The sequence below is a fragment of the Zingiber officinale genome, chromosome 1B (genome assembly GCF_018446385.1).
Source record: "Zingiber officinale cultivar Zhangliang chromosome 1B, Zo_v1.1, whole genome shotgun sequence".
Taxonomy (NCBI): Eukaryota; Viridiplantae; Streptophyta; class Magnoliopsida; order Zingiberales; family Zingiberaceae; genus Zingiber; species Zingiber officinale.
In genome coordinates, this window is record NC_055986.1 from 42,656,152 (window position 1) to 42,669,137 (window position 12,986).

Here is a 12,986-nt window from a genome sequence, read left to right on the forward strand (position 1 = left end):
CCTGGCGGTCTCGACACCCAGACAACCAAATTTCATCGACTTGTTGAGCTTGAATGCGACGACTGGCCAACCCACGTCAGCGGTCCAAGCACCCGAAATGGGTTCGGGCACCCGAACGTGGATAAACTTCAGGGATGAAGTTTTGACAAGAGCACACCACGTCAACATGGTCTAGGCGCTCCGGAGGGGATCCAGACGCTAGGGAGGGGATCAAGGCGCTCAGAATGGGCTATAAAAGAAGTTTCGACATGTGGCTCAACAACAACATTTTGAACAACTTTCGATTCTTCGTGCTGCTCAGAAAAAGCCTCCTTGACACCCAAAAGATGCTTTGACGATGACTGCACTGAAGATCTAATCAACCAAGTCGTCGGTATTATTTTTATTCAAGTTACTTGTGTTTAAATTGTAATCATCTATTGTAACTTTCTGATTAATTAGTATTTGTCCAACGAAAGCATTCTCACGTGTGAGCCTTAGAGTAGGAGTTGCCACATTCTTCGAATAAAATAAATCTTGGTCGAGTTAGCATTGTTCTTTTATCTCTTTCTTTATTCCGTTGCCTTTACTCTCTCTGATTGTTTTAAAACGAACGTGAAATCCACGAGCGCTATTCACCTCCCCCCCGGCCCCCCTCCAATCTAGCCCATCTTGATCCTACAGAGTCACCCACACACGTCGCGCACAAATGGCACCTCAGGATATCAAATTTGTGTGTATGTGTGTTTGTGTGTGTGTGTGTTTGTGTGTATTGATATCCTGGGCGACTTACTTGGTATAATTGTGGGCGACATCCCACATAGATCTTCTGAAGCAGCCAATATTAAATTTTTTATTCTCCTCTCTCATCTATATATGATTATCTTCTCTCTCTTGCATGCAAAGTGGTGTTGTTTTACTTTTTTCAAAAAAATTCACCAATGTGGTGTTGTTTTGAAATCAAAATAGCACCGTGCGACAGCACCAACGTGCTATTGTTTTCAAAACTACACCACTTTACAGTGCTATTTTTTTCACCACACAGTACTATTTTTATTTCAAAATAGCACCAACATGGTATTGTTTTGAAAAAAAATAGTACCACGTTGGTGTTGTCACGTTGTGGTGCTATTTTTTTTACCACGGTGTTGTCACGTTGTGGTGCTATTTTTTTTACCACGCATTGCTATTTTTTTAAAAAACACCACTCCTTGGTGTTGTTCTTTTAAAAACAGCACCACATTGATGTTGTTTTGAAAATAATGTTAGGACCTTCGGATGGCGGCTAGAGAGGGGGGTGTGAATAGCCGACCTCAAATTATCGTTTCTTCCTACAATTTAGGTTAGCGCAGCGGAAATACAATGTAGAAACGAAAGTGGAGAAGATCAAACCTCAAACACGATGATGTAACGAGGTTCGGAGATGATACTACTACTCCTCGGCGTGTTCGTAAGGTGTACGAAGCCTATCAATCCGTTGGTGGATGAGACCCCGGAAAACCGGCTAACAAGAACTCCTTCTGGGTGGAGAAACCTCACCACAATTCCTTTTGCAACAGCAATAATGGAGTATAAAGAATAGAGCAAGAAACAATGGACAATATGAATGTAAAAACACCCTACCAAGTTTGCTTGTCTTCTCGTTGTTTACTGGAGTCCGTTGATGAAGCAGCAACTTCACGGATCCAACAACAGCAGCTAGAAAACCAACCAATGGAAGCTCACACGAAGCTTCAGCAGTGGAGAGCTCAACAAAGCTCAGATCGCAGGAGCAAGAACCGTAGTCAGCAAGCGTTATCTCCCCTTCTTCTACTGTAGCGGCCTTATATCCTGCACCTGCGAAGAAGACAAAGAAGAATCCAGAAATCTAGCCATTGAGTCACAACGGCTAAGCCTGGACCGATCAGGCTCCATCCTGATCGATCCAGGAGGACCCTGATCGGTCCACAAACCGATCAGGCATCGATCCTGTATCCCTGATCGGTCTGTGGACCGATCAGGATACAGGTGGATCGGTCCACAGACCGATCCCCCCTTCTCTGAATCCCCTCGCTTCCTCAGATAACATCGCTTCCTGATCGTTTCCTGATCGGTCTGGTGACCGATCAGATACCTTACAATGAGCCACTGTTTGGTTACTGATCGGTCACCAAACCGATCAGATAACCCATAGTATCACTGGATCGGTCTGCAGACTGATCCAATTTCCCAGCCTTAAACCTAAAGCCTTCCCGGTCTAGAGAACGAGCTACCGAGCCCTCTCTGATCTAGTCCGGAGAACGAGCTACCGAACCCTCTCCGACTTCCTCATCTGGTCCAGAGAACGAGCTACCGAGCCCTCTCTGACCTAGTCCGGAGAACGAGCTACCGAGCCCTCTCCGACTTCGTCCGGTCCAGAGAACGAGCTCCCGAGCCCTCTCTGACCTAGTCCGGAGAACGAGCTACCGAGCCCTCTCCGACTTCCACGTCCGGTCCAGAGAACGAGCTCCCGAGCCCTTGGTTCGAGAACGAGCTACCGAGCCCTCTCCGACTTCCACGTCCGGTCCAGAGAACGAGCTCCCGTGCCCTCTCTGACCTAGTCCGGAGAACGAGCTACCGAGCCCTCTCCGACTTCGTCCGGTCCAGAGATCGAGCTCCCGAGCCCTCTCTGACCTAGTCCGGAGAACGAGCTACCGAGCCCTCTCCGACTCCATCCAATTCAGAGAACGAGCTACCGAGCCCTCTCTGACTTCCCATGCCAAGCTTCCATACTTGGACTTTTCCCCGTGCCAAGCTCCCTGCTTGGTCTTTTCCCGTGCTAAGCTCCCTGCTTGGACTTTTCCGTGCCAAGTCTCCATACTTGGACTTTTCCGTGCAATGTCTCCATACTTGGCCTTTTCCCGTGCCAAGCTCCCTGCCTGGACTTTTCCGTGCCAAGTCTCCATACTTGGACTTTTCCGTGCCAAGTCTCCATACTTGGACTTTTCCCGTGTCAAGTCTCCATACTTGGACTTTTCCGTGCCAAGTCTCCATACTTGGACTTTTCCCGTGCCAAGTCTCCATACTTGGACTTTTCCCGAATCAGGTCAACTCAAGTTGGGTCAACCAGGTCAACCTTGACCAAAGGTTGCACCCACACTCCCAAGTTCCTATTCTTGTCAAACATCAAGATATAACTTTTCTATTCTCGTCAAACATCAAAATACAACTCTTCTATTCTCGTCAAACATCAAAATACAACTCGAGTCAGGTCAACTCGAGTCGGGTCAACCAAGTCAATCTTGACATAAGGTTGCACCAACAAATAACAGTACCATATGGTGAAGAAAACAACACTACAACATGGTGCTATTTTGAAAGTGGTGCTATTTTTCAAAACAGTATTGGTGTTGTTTTGTTGGTGTTATTTTAACAAAATGACAGCACGTAGTGAAAAAAATAGCACTACGACGTTGTTGTTGTTTAAAAAAAACGGCACTACATTGTATAGAGGAGAGACGCTTGTATGGAGGAGAGTAAAAAGAATCGCATGCAGATAAGAGAAATAATATTGTAAATTTGACCCAATTGGTATAATGTGAGCCAAGATATATATATATATATATATATATATATATATATATATATATATATATATATATATATATATATATATATATATATATATATATATATATTACAATTATTCTCCTACTAATCCCTTAATCTATTCATATTTCCTTTTTCTTTTAAAAAATATTTAGAATCATTAATTAGTTTTAATTTAAAAAATCATTATTGATCTTAAAAAAATTTCAAATTTGATCAAATTTATACCTTTTTAATCTATCAATATATATTTCTTTATTGTCTTGTTAATTCTATTTAAACTTTTTAACTTTTTTAATATTTAAAAATATAAAAAGCTAGCATGTGAAATAGAATGAGTACAGCACACAAGTAAGACAACAATATTTTAAAAATATATATATCCAAAATCTGTTGTTATGTCCCTCCAAAATTTAGAATCTTTTATTCTATCCAAAGCATTGTCTCCACTTGTGCATCCCATTTTATATCAAATAAATATAATTACACTCTTAATGCCCCTTGAATTTAACAAAAAAAATATAAAAAAGTATTACTGGTATTAAAATTTTCAAATTTATTCTAATTTACATAATTATACTCCTAATGATTTCATAAATGCATCCTTAAATTTTTTAAATTTCAAGCTTTTTAAATATATAAATAATATTTTTTCCTTATTGATTCTATTTAAATTACAAAAAATGTGAATGAAGGACTCCAATAAGCCAAGCAAGACAATAATGTCGAAACAAAAAAATAAATATTATCGAAAAGGCTAGCAAACATACGCATGTGATCCCCCAAGCAACTTCTGGGGGGCGGATCCACCTACAAGCAACTTCTGAAAACTCCAATCTCTTGGATCTTGACTCTTTTGCTCCTTTCTCGCCCGTTCAATTCTGGAGTCCCACACACCTCTCCTTTCACTATCGAATCCATTAAATTCAATCCTTATCTTCCTTCTCCAGGCAGACTCAGCCATGTGCCCATGAACATCCCTGCCCTGCTAAAATCTAAACTATTCATTTGTCTTTGACTAATCAATCATTGACCATATAATCATTCCCTGTTAACTGCTATATTACTGGAAGATCTTTCATAAATTACCTGATTAAGCGACCAAATCTATTGCGCCATCATCAGATTCTCTGCGCCGTGCTGTAACTTGTACATTGGAGTCAGAACTGAAGCGCGCACGAATCTCCACTCACGCTACGGTCATATTTTTTGAACCTCTGATTCCATGAGCGACCTCGACCGTCTGTTGGATCAGGCGAATCTACCCCGTGATTCGAGATCCCGTCACCGTGAATGGTGCGCTTACCTCCCTGCCGTCGCCGTCTTCCCTGGCGCTCCGCGTCAGCCCACCTGGAAAGGTTAAGTTTGGCGGGAGGTGACTGCAAGCGAGATTTTGGACTCTCATGGAGGAAGAGGTGCTTCGTCGGTCTGCGGGAGTGATAGAGAGCCAGAGATCCGTCCGATAGCGAGGGGTACGAGTGGAGGGAGAGAGGAGGAGAAGCAGGAGGAAGGTTGTGAGCGAGGCGAGAAGAGAGGAGGACATGGCGGCGCACGTTAATGCCGGCCGCCGTCTTGTCGCGCTGGTGCTGGCGGTTTGCCTGTCGTGCGGTGTCGCGGCGCGCGTCGGCGGGCCGGAAGGGAGGCAGCGGTTGCAGATTGGGCGGCACCTCAAGAGGCTCAACAAACCCCCAGTCAAGAGCATCAAGGTGCTTGGCTGTGCCCCTTTTTTAGTTTTCCTTTTCATAGATTTTTTTCCCCTTTTCCCTTCTCTTTTGTTTACTGATCTGACGCGATCAAATTTTGGTCGAAATCTTTCAAATTTTTGTCTGTTTCAGTAAAAAACTGATCTTAGTTCGCCAGATGTTCTTCACCTCTGTTTGAAATTTGGGATTTTTCATCTTCAGTGATCTGTATAGGTAGAATACACTTGGTTTAGAATGGCAATATCTCGATGTCTAAGCTTGTTGTACTCAAGAATGCAACTTTTTAGTATCTTTTGAGGATTGGCCAACTTTGATGAACACCTTAAATGTAGAGTTATCCTTCCTTCAAAAGATTTAGATCTTCATGTTTAATTTATTCGCTTGTTCAATGATGGTTCTTTAATTGTTCTCCTTACTGAATAAGCAGAGTCCAGATGGAGATATCATAGACTGCGTGCATGTGGCTCACCAACCAGCTTTCGATCATCCTTTGCTCAAGAACCACACTATCCAGGTTCATCTCGCCATTTAGTACTCCCCAATTCCCCTACTTTTCAATCCCCTTTTTCAGTTTAAAAACCTTACTGAATTCTTTCTTGCTAAATTCTCTTAGACAAGACCAAATTTCCACCCAGAAGGCCTGTTTGATGATGACAAAGTAGCATCGCAGAAGAAAACTCCCTCCGGGGTTCAGCTGTGGCACCAAAATGGGAGATGCCCGGAGGACACCGTTCCTATCAGGAGAACCAGTAGGGCTGACGTGTTAAGGGCTAGCTCCATTAAGAGATACGGGAGGAAGAAGCATAAAAGCATTCCCAACCCCCTGTCTGTTGAGCCAGACCTTCTCAATGAGAATGGACACCAGGTATCTATATACCTCATGTGCAGTAATGAAATCAATGTCTCCTTTCTCATTCGATTTGTGTTTGTGTTTCTCGAGTAGCATGCCATTGCTTACGTAGAGGGAGACAAATACTACGGAGCAAAGGCAACGATCAACGTTTGGCAGCCAGGTATCCAGCAAACTAATGAGTTCAGTCTCTCCCAGCTCTGGATTTTAGGGGGCTCTTTCGGGGAGGATCTCAACAGCATCGAAGCTGGTTGGCAGGTATATATATAGATATATATGCTTCTGTTCTTCACGTAAGAGAAGGGTTTACACTACCATCAACTACTGGTGTGTTTCAGGTCAGCCCAGATCTGTATGGAGACAATAATACCAGACTGTTCAGTTATTGGACTGTAAGTTCAATGCCCAGCCCCTTTCTCTCTGAGAATTGCAACAATGATTTGTTGGATTTATACTAGTTTTTCTCCTGTGGAATTTCAGAGTGATGCATATCAAGCAACTGGCTGCTACAACCTACTGTGCTCTGGATTCATTCAAGTAAACAATGAGATCGCAATGGGCGCCAGCATCTACCCGATCTCCAACCACAGTTGTATGTATAATCATGCACAAACACCAAATGCAAAAGCTCTGCAGATCTTTTTCTTTATAATTGATAACATTTTTCTTTACCATTATGAATAATGGCACTGACAGGATCCTAAGGAGGGGCACTGGTGGATGCAATTTGGGAGGGACTATGTGCTTGGCTACTGGCCTTCCTTTCTCTTCTCCTACCTGGCAGATAGTGCGTCAATGATCCAATGGGGAGGGGAGGCTGTGAACTCTGAGCCAGATGGTGTGCATACTTCCGCAGAGATGGGGAGTGGGCACTTCGCTGAAGAAGGATACAGCAAGGCGAGCTACTTCAGGAACATTCAGATAGTTGATGGTTCTAACAATCTAAGAGCTCCAACAAGGATCGGATCCTTCACGGAGCAGTCGAACTGCTACGACGTGCAGAACGGAAACAATGGCGAATGGGGGCAGCACTTCTACTACGGAGGACCGGGTAGAAACTCAAATTGCCCGTAGAGGAGGAAACAGCTCATTAATTCCTTTAACACTCGTATAACATTCGGGCAGTTGTTAGTAGTAGCGCTGCTGTTCCTTTGACTCCTAGGCAATTGTGAAAAGTAGTTTCCTTTATTGGTTCTGGGTTGGTTCTTCTATGAGCGGTGCTGTTCTCCCGGACAAAGCCGAGGAGATGAGATAGCATGGTTGCTAAGAGAAACCAACAGGGTTTCTGATAGTAGTGTTTTCGTGCATTTGTTCTGGCCTTGATTCTATTTGTTTAGGCATTAATGGTGTTGTGGATGAATGGTGTTGTGGGTTAACAAATGATATTGTTGTATTTATCACTTTTGTAGCGATGATTCATGCTGTGGCTGAATCTGTACTCTGAGCTGTCTATTCTCGTCCTTTGGTAAAATTTGTCCTTCCAAGGTGGAAGGAAAATGATTATCTCCGGAAACGCCGATGGATGAGTTATCGATGAGTTGAGTCAATATGGACATAGCTACCAGAAGATAATAAGGAGGTCCATCAAGGTATGTGTAGGAGAAAAGATGAATACTGAGAGGTGAGAGAGACAATCAGGGAGTTTTCTAACATCTTTACCCCGAGACTCAAGTTAGGGTTTTGGTGGAGTGAAAAGAAGATGAATACTATGAGAGTTCTTGGGAATGATGTACGCATACATCTTCTTATGAGGATTGGCTATCTTTTATAGGATTGAGGTCATTTGGCACGTTTTCCTTCTTTTTTATTATTATTATCACGTTCTCAGAAATAAATAGTTATTACAATCCATTTATTCTGGAGTAAATAGTTATGTTTTGCGTCTTTCTCGCGATAACGGTTGTATTGCCTATGCCTTTAATGAATAATGGATTATTGCTTTAATCTTGACAATTGGGGTCAATTTTAGTTTAGCTAGAGGGAGCCCGAAACCAAGTCGATAGTTGGGAGTTGAGAGTCGAGAGCTAGCAGTCGATAGCCGGGAGTTAGTAGTCGTGAGTCAAGAGTTGAGAGTTGGTAGTTGAGAATCAGCATCCGAGGGTTGGTAGCTAGTGCACAACTTCTTTGACTTGTGCTTGCATCCACCCCGCCAAGACAGTTGACCTTTTAAGCCATGTGGTCTTCGTTGATCACCCCTATATCACTACTCTCCCTCTAAAGTCTAGTCGAAGAAGATGAAAGATCTATTGACCGGATTGGAATGAGGTGGTAGGGCATTTCCTTTTACCATGATTATTTGGACACGTGGCAAACAACAAATCCCAAACATGATTTTTACCAAGATTTGTGCCTTAATTACGGTCACGCATCGTAAATGTGAGGCATGCTTTATCATCTTTGGTTTCCAAGCCTGGAAGGTGTCATTGGCTCTGAAATTATATCACATTAATGTGAAGTGACCCTTAGTAGGGAAGACTGACCGCCTATCTCAGTGTAATGATTATTAGGTATGGTCGCAAGCGGTCAATCATTTTTTTTGCTTTCAAGATGGTTCAGATTCAATGGCCTTGATTAGAAGCTTAATTGTATAAATAGGATTATGAGGGATGCTATTACTTTGTGCAACCCTTGTTTTGTGTATAGGTCAATCTTCTTCGTCTTCATTTCAAGTTCTCTATGTTTCCATCTTTGAGTAAGTCCTTCGTCTCCTCGCTGTTGAATGTGTTGGAGCAATCCCAATAGTTTGTGGGGTCATGTGTTTTAGTGTTTGGGCAAAGAGTTTAAGTTAGGTTCACCCTTATTATTTGATATGTGTATGTGAGTGTGCAGGTATGCAGGATACACATGTGACTTAGGTTGATGGCTTCGGGTCCAGTGAAGGATGGAGCATCCGAGGGATCGTGGACAAGGTAGCGAGGACAAGGGCCGAGGGAAACGACTTCGAGGCATATGCGAAGGATGACATTGGGGATGAGCCGTAGGCTTGAATACATCCGAGGGACGAGAGCCAAAGGAAGTAGGCTTGAAGGCAAGAGGTCAAGGTTGTAAAGAAACGTCAAGTGAGTCATAAGGGTGAGGGTACGAGTGCATGAGAGATTGTACTCGGAGTAAAATCCTAGTTTTAGGGTTTTACTGTAGCGTACTGTAGTAGTACTGTAGTAATACTGTAGATGTACTGTAGCGTTACTGTAGCAGTCGACTGCATGTTTTAGCAATCGACTGGTGCAATCGATTGGGAGCGAACAGAATGCTTTTGTTTGTTCGGTCAGTGTGGAGCAGTCGACTGCTAGTTTTAGCAGTTGACTGGTATCGAACCGTTGGGATGTAACGGTCGAATTTCCACAGAGTGCAGTCGACTGCATGTTTTGGCAGTCTACTGGTAGACGGGGTTTTCAACCCGCGGGCTATATAACCAAAGCTTGGGAGCTTGGTTAGAGCTGACGAAATTAGTGGTGGTAAACCCTAATTTGTAGTCTACTTATTCTAAGTGTCTGTGACTGTTGTGGTGAGGTTTCTCCACCCACAATGAGCTACTTGAGATAGCCGAAGTTTGCTGGGGGCTAATCCACCGACGGATCGGGATCGTCCACCTCAAGGACACGCCGTGGAGTAGGAGCCCTAATCTCCGAACCACGTTAAATGAACGTGTTAGCGGTTTGCTTGTTTTTCTTTCCTTTAGTGTTTAGCTTTCATATTTGTAGTTAGTTTGTATTTCCACGCGCATACTAACGAGTGTAGGAAGCAATCGATTTGGGGGTATCGTCTATCCAATCCCCCTTCAAGCCAGCCACCGATCCCTTACAAGTGATATCAGAGCCAAGGTCGCACTTCACTAGACTAATCGCCGAGAAGAGCAAATACAAGAAGATGATCGGCTTGATTGAACCACCGAAGTTTGAAGGCGGAGGCTTATGGGACATCACCTATTGGATGATGAAGATGGAGGTCTTCTTCGACACGGATTGGAACACCATGATGGTGGTCAAAGAGCCGTTCGAAGTCCCGAAGGACAAGAAAGGGAAGAAGCTCCGACCATGACATTGGACGGAGGAGCAAACCTCACGGTCAAAGGCAAATGATAAGGTAATATCTATATTAATTGATATTTTACCTAATGACGTGATGAGCCGTGTAGGTGAATATGAGAATGCCCACGATTTGTGGAGCAAGATAAAGAAGGTTCAATGGGAAGAACCTAAACCTACACAAGAAGAAGAAGAACCCAAGGAGATGTGTTTAATTGTTCAAGTTGAGAAGAAGCCAATGGAAATTGAGTCATTCTCAACTTCCGAGGAGGAGAAGGATGAAGAATGACCATCCACAAGTGTGGATGAGGAAGATATAGCATCTACATCCTTAAGGGTTGAAGAAGAATCCAAGACAAGTGAAGAAGAAGAAGAAGTCTTGGAAGTCAACCTAATGAGCACCTCCACCGAAGCAAAGTCAAAAGACCACATTGTGTGCTTCGGGTGTAATGAAAAGGGGCACTACAATAGTAGATGTCCAATGGGTAAGAAAGTAACTCCTAAACTCATTCAAATTATTTTAGATACTAATTTGGGTTTTAGGAATGATGGTGCCAAGAAGAAGAAGGAGAAGAAGCACATTAGATGCTTCACTTGTGGTGAAATAGGGCACTACCACACCAAATGCCCAAGGAAGAGAGAGCTCAAGAAGTTGGCGCATTTGAGGATGTGGGAAAAGAAGTGGAGGAAGAATGGAGGCTCATGTCAAGGGGGAGCTCCAAAGGTAAAGGTTAAGGTAAACCCTAATTTAAATTTGAAGTCAAATTTAAGTTCCTCCATGTATGCTAGAAATAACTCTTATTATTTGCCCATGCATAACTTCGGATTCAAATATCATGATAAGAATAGGGTAATTGTAGATCAAAACCCTAGGAGACTAATGCATGATAAATCTAGAAATGGTAGACCTAAGGAGACCCAAGGCATTAATCCCAAGAAGGGGAGTTATATGCCTAGAAAAATGGGTAGGTCTAGGAATGTCCATGGTGGACATGTTGACTCTAGGTTTAGGAACCTAGAAAGCGAAAATCAAGCTTTGAAGGCAAAGCTTGATAAGTTAGAGAAAACCCTAGAAAGATTCAATGTTGGATCTAAGGATTTAGGCATGGTGTTGGGTAGTCAAAAACCCAACAATGATAAATCGGGTCTAGGATACCGATCTAGGGTCTCCAATGCTAAGGGAAAGTCTTATGCTATGGTTGCATATGACTATAGCAAGGAGAAACCAATAAATGGCAAGGAAAAGTCATTTAAAGGTAAGGAGAAATTAACTAAGGACAAGGTGTCCAAGGTTAAGAAGGTTAGGTTTGTAGGCCAAATGTCACCGGAGGTGTACCGATGTGGCCTAGCGATTGTGGATGAGTCACCTAGTGAGGTGGCTATGGCTAAGAGCTCTAGGGGGAGCTCAAAGAGTCAATTTGAGGCTCATGGCCAATGGATCTCAAGTGGATTTTACTTGGGAGTTTAGAGGGGTCATAAAATGTGTCAAGTGGTTTGGAGACGGACTTGAGTCTCAAACCTAGGGTTTTGGCACAATTGAGTTGTGTTTCATGCAAGAAATATGATATTGGGATCATATTGCATGATAATTGATTTTGGATGTATAAATACCATATAAACCAATGCTAGGGATGCATTGTGGATTAGTATGGGCAAATACATCAAGAGGAAGCCAAACTAGGACTTTAGGTCAAGGTTCAATTGAACTTTTTAGCTAGTTTTGTATTTTGTGTCAATTTTAGAATTTGTGATAAATATATTATATATATATTTTTCCCAAGTAGACATTGATAAAATAGATCTCTCCACAAATTTGAGAATTTTTGGAGGTCTGTGGAATTTCTGATGCATTTCTGAAGTTTGTCAGAGAATGTTGATTTTTTTAGAAATAGTGTACTAGTCGACTGCTACAGTTAGCAGTCGACTGGTAACAGTATTTTTGAGCACAGAATGTCTCTGTAAGCTCATTTTGATAAGGGTAGTCGACTGATACCAGTCTGAAAGTGTTTTTAATACTGGATTTTGACCGGGTCAGCTTGTATAGATGTATGAGATCCATGGGGAATAAATACACGAGTTTAGGGTCAGTTGGATGATAAGTTTTCAACAATTGGGATATTATTCGAAAGCTGTTTGGATGTTAGGCAAAGGGGGAGAAGTAAGGTTTAGTTGGGAAAACCTTAGTGTCTTTGCGTAGGGGGAGCCTTGAGACAGGTTTTTATAAATCCCTGTAGGAAAATTCCTACCTCAATGGGGAACATAGGTGTAGGGGGAGCCTTGGGATGGGTTCCAATGCATGTTTACATTTTTATTTCGGCGGTGTAAGTCCAAGTGTGTAGCCTTGGCAACGTAAGTCCATTCGGCGTTGTAAGTCCAAGTGTGTAGCCTTGGTAACGTAAGTCCATTCGGCGGTCTAAGTCCAAGTGTGTAGCCTTGGCATCGTAAGTCCATTTGTTTTAGCATATTTATTTGCTATTTGTTTTCCCCAACTTAAACGTATTGCCAAACATCATAAAGGGGGAGATTGTTGGAGCAATCCCAATGGTCCGTGGGACCATGTGTTTTGGTGTTTAAGCAAAGGGTTTAAGTTAGGTTCACCCTTGTTATTTGATATGTGTATGTGAGTGTGCAGGTATGCAGGATACACATGTGACTCAAGTTGATGGCTTCGGGTCCGGTGAAGGATGGAGCATTCGAGGGACCGTGGACAATGTAGCGAGGACAAGGGCCGAGGGAAGCGACTTCGAGGCATACGCGAAAGATGACATTGGAGACGAGCCGCGGGCTTGAATGCATCCGAGGGACGAGAGCCAAAGGAAGTAGGCTTGAAAACAAGAGGTCAAGGCTGCAAAGAAGAGTCAA

The 12,986-nt window shown here is 42.9% G+C and overlaps 1 protein-coding gene across 1 annotated transcript; it reads left to right on the forward strand.

Moving 5' to 3' along the window:
* The first annotated feature begins 4,903 nt into the window (after positions 1-4,903).
* On the forward strand, positions 4,904-7,439 carry LOC122055859. Its single transcript, XM_042617526.1, is given in 6 exon segments — positions 4,904-5,252; positions 5,677-5,763; positions 5,863-6,114; positions 6,193-6,357; positions 6,438-6,491; positions 6,580-7,439. Coding segments are annotated over 6 exon segments (1,317 nt in total). The 5' UTR covers positions 4,904-5,087; the 3' UTR covers positions 7,174-7,439.
* The last annotated feature ends 5,547 nt before the right edge of the window (positions 7,440-12,986 follow it).